The following is a 16,006-nucleotide window of genomic DNA, read 5'->3' on the forward strand; positions in this document are numbered from 1 at the left end:
CGCGGAGCGGGGCGCGGGAGCCTCCCGCCGGGGGCCGGCCCGGGGCTGCACGGCCTCGCCCGCCGCGGGCGCCCGGGGGCACCGGGAGTTCGGCACCTCCCAGGGCCCCGCGCCGCTTCCGAGCCGAATGCGCCTGGGAGTGTGGGATTGTTCCTCTCGGGGGGTTTCCCTTGTCGTTTCCAGAATTATTTTTTTTAATATTTTCTTTTAATTTTTTTTTTTCCTAATAAGATTCCTCAAATAGCTGAGAGGGCTGCAGGACTTCAGGAGAGAGTCTGATGCTGAGCCTGGCTACCTTGTCTTAGTTTGATTTATAGCCAGAACCTCCTTTCCGTTCCCAGGGTCGAGGGATGTAGAATAAAGAGAAGGATGTGTGCTGAAATGAAAAGAGAACTTTTATTAATACTTCCAGGGTTTATCCTCTGAAGGTGGTGATGGTTTTTTTTTCCTGTGGTGGAAGGAGAATAAACTTTTTAAATTTATGAAGTAATCGGTGAAAAATAATCCAGAACACGTGTTCTAGATTGCATATTTTACTCTCTAAGAATTGCCTAAGCAATTAAAAATGTACCAGGAATAGAATTAAACACGTGTATGCAATTTAAACATAAACGTGGTAGTTTTGTTCATAACTCAAGGTGTTTTGCTCTTTAAAATAGCCTAATAATTTGCTTTTACAGACCAGTTTGTATGTAGGCCGGGTGTTGAGTCTATCTTCCAAAACCTTTCTCATTTCTAAAAGCTTTACTATGTTTTGCTTCGTAATTGCCCCAAGAAAGCAGGGTGGAAAAAGAGTTTGGACTGGCAGTGGTGGTGTGCCTTGGGTGCTCCCCAGGGATGGCAGTTCTGGTGTGGAAACCTTAAGAGAGATGTTAATGTTCTGCAGTGGCCTGGTGTAGTGTCAGTCCAAGAACCTAAGCCAGGTCTTGGATGAGTAACTTTATTAAGTCTTTACTTAATTCTGTAGATTATGTGACTGTGCAGGCCTGCGCTGCTGTTCAGCTCCCAGACCTGGTAGTTAAAACGTCCCAGCCCCCTTCCTTTTCTTAAACTTTGTCCTACACCAGGCCTTTTCCATTGGCTTCTCCATCTTGGTGTGATTACTGTAGGCTTGTTTAAAAGAGCTAATCATTAGGAGAGCAGATTGGTCTCAGCTGCGTTGGACCAGCTGTGAAATAGGTACTGGAGGTGCTAGCTCTTGCTGGACAAATTTGGAAAGTTGGTTATGTTCTGGGTTTCTTCTTCTAAAACCTGAGGCTTGATAGCATTTTTTTATCTTAGTAGTTTAAAACAAAAATTATTGCAAGAAAGCATAGATTCTTCCTGTGGGATTTCTTGAAAGGTTTAGTCTGAACCTAGATTATAGCACTGTGACCTGTGGAGTGTTTTCCTCTTTGTTCAGAGCTGTTCCAGTGGTAAAACCCCTCATGTGGATCCAACTGTATTTTCATACAGGGCTGCTTTAACCCATGGAGTTACTACATTTTTCTACATGGGATGTGTCAAGTTGGTATCACGTAGCTTTTCTACTGTGGTAGTCCCTGGTATGTAACAGGTGAAAGGCTTCAGCTCGCCAGGTGTAGTTGAACAGCACAATTTCAGTGTTTGGGGTGGAACTGCAGTTTCTGCCACTCAAACTTTCTTCTGACTTTCAGTCCTCTTTCCCTAGTCTACGACTAAACTAAGAAGGCAAAAAGGCTGTCAGGTTTCCCAGCAGGAGCACAGGTAGGATTTATTGTGCTTGCAGTAGTTGCAGCCAGCAGCGGGGCTTTGGAAGCGTGTGGGTGCCAGAGGTGTGTCCTGCCTGATGCTGGCCGTGGGGAGGGCTGCCCACTGCAGCCCACCAGCCTTGCCGGGTCACTTGGGTAGGAAAGAATTCAGTTTCTGATTGTGACACTTCAGTGTGTGTAAACAGACTGAGAAAAATGCTCCTGGGTGGAGGTAAGGGGATTTGTCCTCAAGTAGCAGTAAGAAGAAAAGCTACATTTGCACAAGGTGCCTCGAGTCTGTATAACTTACTGGTATCTTTCTTTTTAAGAGCTCCTACTTTGGATGCAGCTTATCTACAAAAGCATATTTTTGCCAATGTATCTTATTCCGCCCTCCAGGCCTAACTTCTACCTCCTTAGCACCAGAGAAAAATAAACGGGGGCACTTGCGTTGGCACTGGCATGCCTGTTTATCACACCCTAAACAACATAGCTGTGCTGGCAGAAAAGCTGCTGGAGCATCACTAATGCCCAGATGAACCTGCGAGGTATAAACTTTTCTATTTACTTGTGGGAAATTGATCTGTTTATTCAGTAGTGGAGCTCTGTGTGGTCACCTGGCAGTGATCATTAGGAGCTACATCGCTTGTTGCAGGATGGGATGAGAAAGTTTGTGGGTATGAATTGTAGATGATGGCCACGGGCATCTGCAGAGGACTAATTCTGTTTGGGGATGGCTGGGCTTGAAAAAGTTTTGCTGCTGGCCCTTTCCCTCTGATGCTCCTTGCTTAATGGAGGACGTTGGACTTGTCTTGGAGGACACCTCCACCCCGGCAGGAGTGTATGCTGATGATGGGTGTTGTGACTCTTCTAAGCCATGACTGCTAGAGGAAAACAACTCTCCTGGTGTTTGCACACATAGACTTTCAGGCAGATACGCTTTAGTCAGACATGTTACATTTGAGGTGTTGTCTTGCCATTTTCAATTAATACAGCTTTTAGGGATGTTATTGCCATCTGTGACTTTTGTTGTCTGAAACTAGCTTCATTGACTTGAGGCAATTTAATAGCAGTCCCCCTATTCTAGGGTTAATGTAGAGTTAATGACAGGGTCTGTTTGGGAAACCTCTGCTAAAATGACTTTGGTGGATCTCAGTCCTGGGCTTTGGGATGTGTGCGTTGCTCCTCTATGCAACTGCTGGTAATTGTCAATTTGACTGGTTTTCTTAGTAGGAAGGTCAAAACTGCATGCCTAGAGTTGGAGGCTAAGAGAGGAACATGTCACTGGAGCTGTTCAGGATGGTTCTGGCCCTGGGCAGGGAGCCTCATCTTCCATAACTTCCACTCTGTGTCTGATGTTACAGGAAGAGGCAAGGAAATAATTAATCAGAGGCCCTTACTGTGGCACTCCATGGGCTTCTCCGGTGTCCAGTATCAGCCCATGACCCAGCATGTTTAGGGTGGTATCTTAACTGACAACAGTTATGAATTGTGGGTTAATGTGTTTTGTTTTTTTCCTCTAGTGTTCATTTATCAGATGTTATAAAGAAATGACTGGTAATTAAAATTGTTCTAATTTCCTCTAGTGTTTATTTATCAGATGTTATAAGAAATGACTGGTAATTAAAATTGTTCTAACTCTGTTAAAACAATTGTATTGGGTTGCAGTGCCATATAAAGGTCTAAGTGCAGGACTGGCACCATGGAAATACCGGGTCCTCATCTTCTGGTGCTGATACTGTTGCATGGACTTCATCAAACTACTGCAAAACAGAATAAGTGGAATCTGTCCACGTTACAGAAGGAAATCACCCCTCCCCTGCAAATAGGAGGGATATATTTATGTGGCACAGCACCTTGAAGAAATAAACAGTACATGTGTAAGATGTCTTGTCTTGGAGAGATTTATGCAGTGGATACGTAAACTCTTCAGATTGTATTTGGTTTGGAAGTGAAGTGCTTTGGGGTCTCACTGAACACGCCACGTGATAAGCCCTTCAGAAGGGCACTGCGTATGTCTCTGGATTTTTCTTGGAGGTGTTGAGTCTGAAATAATGGTATGATGCTGCTGGCAGGAGCTTAAGCAGGTCATTGAAGCTGAGTGGTGGAATAAGGTCCATGCCTAGGTAAAGGCCACATGTGGAAGAGGTTGTTTCTAGGCTGCAGGCTCTATCAGCCTTGCTTTTAGGACCAAGACCTTCCTCCTGGACTCAGGATCATCTGATCTTCCTCTCCAGAGCAGGGGAGTTTGCATGTGAAGTTACCTGGTGACAACTCTTACAGAGCCCTGCTGATGTTGGGATAGCAGTTGGGGAACATCAGCACCTACTTGATGCATTTAACAGCTGATAGCTCTTGAACTGTTGTCTCCAAAGCTTGATGCTTTTGGTATTTTTGTTTACCTGGGGTCTTTTGAGTTATTCTTTGCAACTGTGAAGGTTAGAAATCTGTTCTGTAAACATCACAGTTGTGTTTCTGTTTTAGTAAGTGTTGTGCTCAGGGCAAAGGCCCTTGGTGCCTCTACTGCTTCTGACCCTGGTGATGATGGGTGGCTTTTTGGTGACTGTCGAGTAGGGAAATGACATGGTGAAAGTGTACCTCTAAGGAGGCAGTGGAAATTTCCCAGCAGCCAAATGTTTGTCCGTAGCCAAGATCAACTAATGTTACAAGTAGTGACCCTTCTAGGTAGCATTTCCTAGGGGCTTGTCTAGAGTTGGAAGTGTCATACCTGGGCTTATTCCCAGATCTGCACAGCCCTGTTGAGAGACTTGAGTTGCTGATGTTCACCCCACCCAGTCGCCTGATTGTTGACCACCTTGGAGCCCTGTTGAATTTAGTGGGGTTTATAGGAGCTCAGCACTTCTGAAAGTCTGTTTGGCAGTTAGTCCCTTTTCCTGTCTGAGGAGTGGACACACTGCGGTGTGGGAGGGTGATCTCAAATTGATGACTTGTAAATGGCTTTGTAGTTCATAGGGTATTACATTTGATGGCCTAAGCTGCTCTCAGTACCTAGGTGCTACAGAGGCCACCCTGTGTCTGCTTCAGGTGCAGGAGTAGGTTACCTTTGTGTGTTGGGTAGCAGTAATCTCGGGGGACAGGCAGGCAAAAAAAAATTCCCAAAGAAAAAACCTAGCAGGGTGTCCCATTAACATGCTTTGTTTTAGGGCACCGTGCAAGTCCACCAGCTTTCTAGGTTTCAGTGTAACAGAGGTTGGTATTTAGTATGTTAATCCTAATATGTTTCAGCAGCTGGTTGCACAGCCTTCGTTAGGAGCTTGGGAGAGTGGTTGTCATCACTTTAGCCATCTCCTTTACCCCTTTTTTGATGACTCTTGCTGTGGCCAGAGAAGTAGGGGCACTGTTTCTGTGGAGGTGCTGGAGAATATAGGGGATTGCATGCGATAGTACTCCATGAAGGTCCTGTCTCAACTCCTTGTTCTCTGTTGTAAGATTTAAGAAAAAAAATCTCTTCATTTGGCACAACCCTTCTTTTCTTGACAGTTCTCAGAGGTGGCTGCTGGCGACTCCAGAGCACAGGTTGTGCTTGAGGGTCTCAGCTCATTGCCTTGGGAGAGGAGGAGATAGGATCTGCTACACAGGTGGGAGACTCTGTTGGTCCAGACCCTAGTTAAGGGCTTAGTGTGTCACCCAGTCCTGAGTTTGAGGCCGTGAAGCTGCTGTTTGCTGGGCACTCAAGTAAACCCAGGTTAAGGAATCCTGCCATCCGCTATGACTTGCTCATTATTTGCAAGACAGGTCCACAGAGTTGTGCTAGGAGGGTGGCAAATTGCAGTACAGAGGTGGGAACAGGAGCTGGGAAGGAAATCTTTACCTAGTTCTGTTACCAAGGCTGGTACATTATAAAACTGCAGTCTGAGCTGGAAATCCTGCAGCATCTCTTCACTAACATCGACCTGGAATTTATCTGGCTGACTGCCACGTGCTAAATAAACCCCAAGTCATGTTGGAGGCTCCTTCTACCCCCTTGAATCCCAGCCCCTTTCTGGGATTGCAACCCACAGGCCAGATTTTCTTCTGTGGAGGTTTTCAAGCGACCACTTCGGAGCCCCTTGAAACTAGATACTAGTGGGAATTCCTGCAAGGCCTCTCTAGCCTTGCTGGCTCCGAGATCCTGGAGTGAAAACGTGGCTTGGATTGAGGATTGGTCGGTTGGTGAATTAGTACAAACCCAGTTAGTACAATTGCTTGGATTTCCTAATGAGCAGTGGAGAGGTCTGGGTAGGTAAGTAATGTTACATACAGTGAGATCAGGTCTGCACCTCTGCTGTGTGGTGGTGATTTGTATCGAAATTGGAGTTGTGTGGTGTGTTCTGGCTTCAGACTTGTTCTTGTACCTTCACCTTCCTGGCTTATTTATTATTTTTTTTGATTCTCAAATTCTGTGCTCAAGCGGTGCTTTTTTACCGCTTGCATCTGTGCAGTGTTTAAGATGCTGTCCTCAGAATTAGGACTTGGCTCATGTTACTGTGGCAGAATTAGGCGTTGTCTTTCAGCTGGAAAAGTACCGAGTTTGATTTTTCCTTGAAAGAGATTGCATTTTAAAAAGACCGTTCTGATAGTGTCATAACTGCTTCTTGCCTTCTTAAAACCTTAACCATGGTCAAACCTAGTGGGAAAGAGTCAGATACGCAGAATTTTGCACGTGCTGTTGGCAGAGGGGAGCTGCCCAGGTTGTTGTACGTATTTTGGTTTAACTTGTTCCCACTGATGTCTAGCCTCTGGTTCGTGTCTCCCGCTTCCCTTGCTGGTGGAAGGAGACTCTGATAGAGAGAACGGAGGAGTGATTCATGCTGAGGAAGAAAATTATCTGTTATCTAGGTTGCCTCTAAGCCAGTTCTGCCAGAGCTGACTTTATCCTTGAGAGGCTGAAAAGTTGGTTTAAAAGGTAAATATTTATTCTTTAGAGTGTCTGAAATTGATCTGAAATCCAGGTGTCTGGTGGGGTTGCCGATGGGAAGGAAGCTGCACTTGTCTGTGTTCACACAGCACGGTGCAAGTCAACCTTCACATGGAACAAAACATGTTCTGGAGGAGCATAATTAAAAACTTGCTGAAATCTGTGTAACCTCATTGACTATGCAATGTTTTGTCCCACCTCAGTTAAGATAGTAGGTCTGTGGGAGAGAAAGCAAAGGGGTCTAGCTCCTGGCTCCTCTGCTCCCCCAGCACTGAGGTTCCTGGGACAGATACTGTAAAATATCCAAACTCTTCTGCATCTTCAGAAAGTCACTGGAGTTTTGCTAAGTGAGCTGGGAGGAAGTTCAAATACTTGGCAGTATGGCTTTCTTTCAGGGTTGTGTAGTAGGACACTTAGAGAAGCTTTTGTAATATGAAGTAGGATGTTTCCATGTTTTTTTCTTTTAAAAACTTCAGTGGAAATTCTGCCTGGCTTTCTATAGCCAACCTGCCCCTGCCTTGGTGATTGCCCAGAATTCAGCAGGAACAGAAAGTGAAACTGGCTGGTCTGTTGGTCATATGCTGAGATGTGTAGAAAGTGGAAAAATTGTATAAATGCTAAACCAGATGAGCTTTGCAATCCTATTATTATCATCTTTGTAGAGAAAACTGTCAGTGGTAAGAATGAGCCAAGCCAATTCTTGCATAATTAGCCCCATACAATTACATGGTATTTAGCGATGTTTGGCTTGAGCTGTAAGTTCTTGTGTTTAACAGGGAGTTTCTGATGAGAACATGGAATTTAGATATCCAGAGTGAATATGTTGCAGTTAACCTAATCATTTAAAGTCTTTTCATGCTCCTTTAGCTTCTGTCTTAAAGGTCACTGAAATCTAGACCTGGGATGCCCTTTTTAGCCTTTGCACAGCATCAGTTAGTGTTCTATTTTTGAGCACTTGCTAGTATTGGATACGAGGGGAGCTACTTTGGAAGGGTTTTGTAGTATTTGTGGTTTATTTCCTACTTTATTACTTGGCAGTAGTTCATACTCTCCTGGCTTTTTAGGGAGATTGCTGTGGCTTGAACCATTGCTGCTGAGTGTTTCTGTGCTGTACCTAAGCTCATAATTACTTTTACTGCCTCCTTGGATTCTTCCACTTCGAAGGGAGGAAAGTAGACCTTCTGGCTTAACCTGAGCACAATCCTAAGAGCTCCTGAGCCCAGAGCTCAGCAGTGGCGCAGATCATCTCTTGACCTAAGCCAAGCCACATCACCTGGGACTTGGTCCTGCATTGAGTTTTGCATAAATCGATTCTCCCTGCCCTCCTGTTGAAGTGAGCTTGCTATAGCTTTGGGATCTCCCATTTATGCCTTGGTTTCTCTGTCTTTTTAAAGTGCATCTTCTCCTGAAACAGTAATGGAACTCCTTCAGCTGTAAGAGTGATTGCGCACGTCTGAGTATTACCCATCTGTGTATAGTGCTGATGCATCTATCCGTTTTACATCCAAGATGTGTGTACAGCTCCTGTCCAAGGAAGTTCTGTAGTTTAGGTGGTAAGTGGGATGCGTGATTAACCTTGCTGTGTCTGGCTCTTTCAGAACAGGGCAGTCGGACGGCCCAAAGGGAAGCTGGGCCCTGCTTCTGCGGTAAAGCTCGCAGCTAACCGGACAACCGCCGGAGCGCGCCGGAGGAGGACGCGATGCCGCAAGTGCGAGGCCTGCCTGCGGACAGAGTGCGGCGAGTGTCACTTCTGCAAAGACATGAAGAAATTTGGGGGACCTGGCAGGATGAAACAGTCCTGCATCATGAGGCAGTGTATCGCAGTAAGTGTACCTGTTGTTACAGCTCGTTTGGAGATTTTTTTCCTGTTATCTGTCTCCTGGTGACAAGGTGTGGAACTGAGAACTCTGCTCTGAGGGGTCTCTAAAGTGCATCAGGCAAAACAGTGAATCCCTGCTGTCTCAGTTCGGATCTCTTCTTCCCCCGTCCCCCAAAATCTTAAACCAGAATGCTCCTAAAACTTAGTAGCATGGCTTTCATTTTCAGTAATATAGAAAGTAGATATGGCAATTATCCGTACACCAGAAATTGGGGCTCAAATCACACTGAAATTCTGGAATTTTGGGGGAGAAGCAGAAGAGTGGGAAGTTCTGATTCAAAGGGAAAATAGACCTGTTTGTTTTGGATCTGAATTTCCTGGGGGAAAAAAGCTGACTTACAAATATTGTTACTATTTTAACTACTTCACCAACTTTAAGATACGGAGCAATCTTTCACTGGTGTCCTCCAAGATTTTGGCATTGGTGACCCCAGCCCCAGGCTACTGGAGACAACCAACTTTAAGATATGGAGCAATCTTTCACTGGCGTCCTCCAAGATTTGGCGTTGGTGACCCCAGCCCCAGGCTACTGGAGACCTCAGTTTCTCTGTGCTTGCTATTACTGAGGCATATGGGAGGGATCTGATCCAGATAAACCAAAGAGCCATCAAGCCAGGGTCTTGTCTTCCTCAAGGACTGGGAGTGGCTGTCGGGGGATGAGCATCAGAACAGGGCAAGCAGGCAGTTGGACAGTTTCCTGGGCTCCTGCGCTTAGAAACTTCTTGAGTATAAGTGATAGCTTTGTATTTAACAAATATTGACAAATTAATCTTCCGTTAAGTTGTCAAAGCACCTTTTGAGTTTGTTGCCTTCATATTGAGTGTTATGGAGCTTCTCCTCGGGTCTTGTCCACAGTGCCCCCTTTCAAGGGTAAAAATTAGCTTTAGCTTTTCTCTTAATTCTTCAGAAGTTCTTGTTTATGCTGTTGTTAAGGGCTTGGTTTTCTGTTGTTTTTTTTTAAGGAAAGGAATGTTGTTTATTCATAACTGAAGTATCACCCCATCTATACTGATTTCTCTCTAACTCTTGTTACAGTTCCTTTCACTTAGTTGTTTTTGTTGTTTGGGTTTTTTTTTTTCCCCCTTTAATTCTGATGAGGCAACTGAAGTGGAGGCATTAAATGACTTAGTCTGACAGTGATAAAAAACTGATAAGCGCTTAAGGTTTCCAGTAGTTGCTCCTAGTAGCTCACTCCATGTCCTGTTCTAAGCCATGCACTGTTCTTGACATAGAGGACTGGATTCAGCTCTGCTGGATCTTTCAGTAAAGTACATAGAATATCTACCTTTCCACAGAGTGCTTTTGCAGCTCAAGTGTCTTTTCTTTGAACACTTGATTTCCTGGAGTGTGGCATGAATTGAACAGCATGGATGAAGAATTTATTATTCTCCAGGGGGAAGAAATAGTGAAATCATGCTGCCTTTTTAGTGGAGGGATTAAATTAGGGCTGCGGTGTGCTTTCTTGTCCTGACTGATGAAGCAAACTTTCATACTAAGCTGTTTCGCACTTGATACACAGATGAGCCTTTTGGAGATGAACTGGGTTCTCTTCTGGCTGAGCGTAGTTATCCTCTCATCCCCTTTCTTCTAATGAAGAATTTCTTTTTTTTTCTTGATATCTGCAATTTTATTTCTGGAAGCTGTGGTTAGAGTACAGGGCTTGGTAGCCAGGGAACTCTTGATTCCTTGTCCCACCTTGCACACACTGAAGAAGACATCTTTGGCCTTCATAGCTTCCCACTGGTGTAAATAGCAGGGGGAGTATTACAGACTTCTGTAGAACAGCAAAAGCACAGAAAATTAACAAGTTGAACTGTTGTAACTTTTAATGGTGCTTTACATTTCTATATGCAGTGCTGTTGTCTTCACTCTTGTTCATTATATTCTCTAACAATTGTGGTAGTAATATATTATGGTACCCACCCAACGGCTTCCAGCCCAAACCTCCCCCCCAAAAAACATCAAAGCAAGGCTCCATGGAAGTAATGATCCTTACAGTTTTGGGATTGTGCTTTCCTCCGGTTAATAACATTGACAATATTAACTAGACACAGACTTTCATTAAACTCGGAAGCCTTAAGAGAGCCTGTACTGCCATTTGGAGAACAGGAAACTCCTCTGCATCACTAGTTCAATCAAGAAAGGAAACAGGAGTGCCTGGGACACTTTATGCTGCATTGAATAGGTCCGGAGGGAGTGGGGGGGGCTGTGTGCTGGGAGGATGAGTTGTGACAGCATGGCTGCGGGACAAGGCTAGTTGGGACACAAAGGAGATTCCCTGGACGCCCTGGCTCCCAGCAAGAAAAGTTGTACTGCTCCTGGGATGTTTGTTCTTGTGTGTGGATATAAATACTTATCATGTGGGAGATAGGACAAAACAAGTGGACAGATCTCTTATGGCTGTTGACGACTTAGCTCTACTCTGGTTTTACCTGCTGGTGGAATGGGATCCTGAGGATTCCTATTTTGTGCTTGGAGGAAGGGTGGGAATTAAACAGCATTAGCAAAATGCTTTTAAAATGGAGCGTGGGTAAGTACTGGCATGAGAAAGCAGGAAACTGTTGCTGTAGCTAATGTATCAGATGTTGGTGTGTGGGGCAGCACACTGTACTCTGTAATGGCTTACCATAGCTCCCTTTTTCCCTCTCTGAAACTTGGGGAAGGATGCACTGTTGCTGCATAGGTTTAGTTTGATGTGGAAGTATCCACTTATGGATTTTACTCACTTCATCTACGAGAGATCCTTGCTGTGAAAAGCCACATCTCTGCCTCTGGCTACTTAATAGTTAAGGATTTGCAACCTAATCGATTGCATTTCACAGCCAGCTTCTTATAAGGATCTTCCTTTTCTTTCTTGTAATGAGGCTTATACCTTATTGCCGCAAACCAGAAGTTTGTTCCTCATTAGCACAAAAGTGGCTTTTTAATTAGACTAGTATTCAGGGCTTTGACATGGGTGACAGATATGTGAGATGCTGCAGTTCCCTTTCTGCCTCAGCAAAAGACAGAAAAAAAAATCACTGCGCTTCTCACTTGTGACACTTGCAGGAGAGGAATTCTCTTTTTAAGTGTCTGTGCAGTGCTTTTTGCAACACTCGGGTTGGGAGCAGGGCCCTAGATAATAGACTGTCAGTAAGAAAAAGGTCTGTTCCTGGTTCTGTTGTGGGCTTGCTGTGAGACCTGGATTGGGTCCCATAACATCTGTCTGCCCTGCTTGTAAGATAGGGGAGCTGCCAAATTGCTAGTCAGATTGTGAAGCTTAATGGATGTCAGTAGTGATGTTTTAGGTTGCTTCTTTTCCCTCCCGTTGTACACTGGTGAAGTGACATGCATGTCAATGTCTGTGTCAGCTCATAGATTGGAGGGACCCACCAAAAAAAGCATTTTCATCCATCCCCGGGATGCCCCATGAATCTGTGCTGCTATAGGGAGAGCACTTTCATTCCATGAAACGTCCTGTGATGCTTGGTCTGGGTACCCAGCCCCAGTTGTTACTAGTTTTTCTTGCCTTCGTTGCTCTGCTCGGCTGGTGCTTTCAGCAGTTTGCGCAATTAATCCCTATTTAACTCCTCTCTGAAGTGAGGATACTGTAAATGCACATTGAGTTCTTCTGTTTCCATATGTCTTCTGTGTCCTGATCAAGACTTCTTTCTGATATATATAAACAGCCGGTGTTGCCTCATACCGCTGTGTGTCTGGTCTGTGGAGAAGCTGGGAAAGAGGACACTGTGGAAGAGGAGGAGAGCAAGTTTAATCTCATGCTAATGGAATGCTCCATTTGTAATGAAATAATACACCCAGGATGCCTTAAGGTGAGTACAAGGATGTGATACATGTTGGAAACAAAAACTGGATTACTTATTACCTTAATGTAAAAGTAGCGCACAGAATTTAGAAAACTTTCACGTGTTTGTATTTGGAAACTGAAGTGAGCAAAGATTAGGTGTGAGGAGCAGGGTGACAGCTGTGGCACACGCAGCCCTGACTGGCAGGCGGGGATCCTCTGATGTAAGCAGAGACTCTTGCTTTGGACAGCCTCCAAAATGTGTGGCATGCAAATGTCGTGTGGAGTTTGGTTTGGTTTTGTTTTGTTTTTTCTTTTTTGCTTCTTGTTTAAGGAAGTGATGAGTTTCAGTTGGGGCGGGAAGCTCAAGAGGACAGAGAAATCTGCCTGTACCTTTGGATGGGTTAGTCACAATCCCTGTATTGGTAGCTCCTTCCCGTGTCCCAAAAAGTACAAACAAGTAGTTTGCTCTTCGAGTTTGTCCAGGCACAGATGTGCCAAGCAGCTGGCTTTAAAGATGTTAGGAGCAAATGTTGCAGTAGGAAGACTGCAGCTCTAGAGAACAAACTGAGCGAGTTTCAGGCTGCAGGAGTGCTCACCCTTGGCTGACTTGAGTTCTGTGAGCAGCTCTGTTCTTCGCTGGTGGCAAAAGTGTCATTTTGGGCATATCTTTGTGTATGAGCATTGAGAAGTCTCCTTTTTCCAGAGCTGGTTTGTTTCAGCTGATCAGCCGTTTCCTGTTGCTGATTTGTTTATGGTTAAAGTGATTTGCCAAAGCAAATGTGTTCTGACACACCGTGCCCCAGAAAGCAGCTTTTGGCCCTTCTGGGATCTCTGGGAGGAGAGGTATGTTCCTTATGCAGGCCTGGGGTGCTGCTCTCCTGGCCTTTTATTTTTCTTGTGCTGTACATGGTATTGCACCAAACGATGTGTGTGTCATTTTATTAGAGCAGAAAGTGTAGGTAGCTGGCAAACCAGAACTGCGGCTGTCTCCTTGCTCCGTGAAATTGGTGCTCACAGCTCCTGCTGCAGATGGGCTCTGAAAGGGAGCTTTGCTTGCTTGGCTTTGCTTAAAACAAGGCTTCAGGGGCTGATAAAGCAAGGGAGGGAGCTGCTCGTTTTTTAAGGTACCTCAATTTTGGCGTGTAGCTGGTGCTTTGCTATTCCAGCCCTTCCTGAAAGTGCCTGGTGCTCCCCTGTCTCTTGCTTTGCAGTGTCAGTGGCGCTTCACGGCTGAGTCCAGAGGACATGATTGTTGTCTAGTGGCAGTTCAAGTATGGTTTCCTCTCCCCGTACCACATTTGGGACTAGTTGCACAGGATGTGGGTCAGATCTGTGAAATCAAGCAAGTGATGTTTGTTCTTTTATGCATGTGTGGTGTTTCGGGTGCTGTTTTGGTAACTAGGAACACTGTTTTCGGGTGTTTCTAAAAATTAAGCAGTGGGGCATTTACAGTGTGCCTTGTGTGTGTTGTATTTTAATTTCTCAGTGCTTCCGTTGAGGTGGAACGGTGGGGTAATGGGTAGTGTTTATTTGCTGAGACAAAAGGGCACCAGTAGGATTTCAGAATCATCTTGAAAGGCAAGATGAAACTATGCACCAGGGAACAGCAAAAGGAAGATGGAGCCTCTTCCTTTGTTCCCTCCTTGCTCTTTATTCCTGGGTTCCAAGAGAGGCAAAACTCTGTTGCCATGTTTATGTGTTGCTTGAGCTCTTGACATGGTCTTAAGCCCAGAGGACGGAGCCCATAAATAGTTCTTGTGGGAAGCATCTTTGAGTGCAGATGCAGCCCCAGGGCAGCTGTTTCAGCTGTTTCACCAAGAGAAGGTCCCTTCCTGTCCTACTTGGTAAATAGGCAGTAGTACATGTAAACTCTAAGTCATCTCCAATTAAATGTCTGGCAAATGTGGTTTTTGCAGAGACTGGGCCAGTGAAGGGGAGGAGTGTCCTTCCCTGGTTTATTCCCTCCAAGATGTGTCTCTAAAGCTTGTGGAGCAGTTTGGCACACGCGCTGGCTAATTTGTACTCCAGCCCATGTTGTTCCTGGTTTGAAGTCTTTCCTCTTCCAGCCTCCTGATTTGGCTGCACATGTTTGTGATGGATTTTCTTTATGAAAAAGCAGGGTCAGAGGATGACCTTTTTGAGGAGTTATGGGGTAGCTCAGGTACTTGTGCTCTGACACGCTCACAGCCCTGAGAGGCTTTTGTGGGTGCCTCTTGTTGGGAGAGCCCTGGGAACCAGAGTGTATTAGGTGCTTGTGTTGGAACGACGCTAATGACAGCCAGGATGTTCCATGTACGAAGAAGTGTCATGGTGGTGTATCTGACATGCTGCTTTCCTTGAAAATATGACACCGATGCAAATGCTTATTTTGCTGAAGAGCTTCTCATGAAAGTGATCCTGGTGAGCATTTCACAAGCACTGTTTCCAGAGGAAGCTAATGAGATTTTCAGAGGAATATTGTCTTTCATTGTTACAGAGTGTTTGAGTTGAACCAACATTGATGAGTTTTTCTTGCTACATGTCAAATTGCTAGCAATGCTGGTTAGTGTGAGTGCGTGCAGTCTCTGATGCTCCTTAAGGAGAAGGGGTTTGTTTTACCCAGTAGGAGTCTGTTGTTCTTCAACTTAGGTGGATATAGTGATGGAAAAGGTGAATATTTAGGTACCTTGTCAGAGCAGGAGAAATTCAAAGACCTTTTCCAGCACAGCCTCACTGCTGCCCATGGCTTCAGCCCAGGTATGTGTCACTGCCTGTGTTGTTTCAGTCCTGGCGCTGCCAGAATTCATGGCTCTCGCTCAGCGATGTCAGATCAGCATCCTGGGGTCTCCATATTCCTTAACAAGAAGACTTCACAGTCACATAGTCTCATGTTTAGACTTTCTGAATTGCTGACCCCGTGCTGCAGGTACGTTTCTGAAGACGCCTCACGCTGTGGCTCAGACACCCACCTGCTGTTTGTAGCAAACGCTCAGAACTGGCTCCCACCCAGCCTGAAAGGCTGGGGACAGATTCAGTGGCAGGTTTGTGTGTGTCTAATTAGTTTGCTTACAGTTCCTCACATCTGTTCATTTCCTTAAACTTCACAGAAGGGACAGAGCTGTAATGCTTTCCCTTCAGTAGCATTTGTTCTATATTCAGTGCGGGAAATAACTTGTTCCCAACTTGGGCTTGGGCCAGGAATTGTTCCCCTGAGGCAGACATGTATACAACAGCTCCTGAAGTATCTTACACCTACCATGGGAAAGAAGGTTCAAAGGCACACAGTTGTGATAAAACCAGTATTTAAATTCTGCCCACTTCATTTACTCATTTATTAACTCCAGAAGACTTGCTGAGAGAGACTGACGTGTCATCACTCTCGCTAGATGGGGAAACTAGAATGGCTGCTGTCTGGCTCGGGGACTTGAGGAAGCAGTTCCCCTAAAACCAGGACTTGATCCTGCACAGCTCATGCGTTTTCTCTGAGCTGGGAGGGGAGGAGGAAATGTTTCAGAAACGTGAAAAATCTGCAGATCTTTGCCTCTGCCTGTTTCAGCAGCAGTCTCCTGCTGCTGTGCTGCTGATGCCAATGCCTAGCTATTTGTCTTGACAGTAGCATGTCTTTGTTGTCTGTAGTAGTAATAAATTAATCTTTTCTCCCCCCACCCCGCTTATTTCTGAATATATAACCAAACCCTTAAATGTGAATGTGCCATCAGTGAGCATATGTGTTT

At 45.1% G+C, this 16,006-nt stretch overlaps 1 protein-coding gene across 7 annotated transcripts in view; it reads left to right on the forward strand.

The window, feature by feature from the left end:
* The window catches only part of KDM2B (lysine (K)-specific demethylase 2B), a 141,969-nt gene that overhangs the window by 115,059 nt on the left and 10,904 nt on the right, over positions 1-16,006 (forward strand). For all 7 annotated transcript variants that reach the window (XM_014962588.1, XM_014962594.1, XM_014962630.1 and 4 more), the window contains 2 exons: positions 8,226-8,450; positions 12,175-12,318. In XM_014962588.1, the coding sequence (XP_014818074.1) occupies positions 8,226-8,450; positions 12,175-12,318 (369 nt within the window). The remainder of the gene's footprint in view (positions 1-8,225; positions 8,451-12,174; positions 12,319-16,006) is intronic.

This window comes from Calidris pugnax, unplaced genomic scaffold (genome assembly GCF_001431845.1).
Source record: "Calidris pugnax isolate Ruff unplaced genomic scaffold, ASM143184v1 scaffold32, whole genome shotgun sequence".
Lineage (NCBI taxonomy): Eukaryota > Metazoa > Chordata > Aves > Charadriiformes > Scolopacidae > Calidris > Calidris pugnax.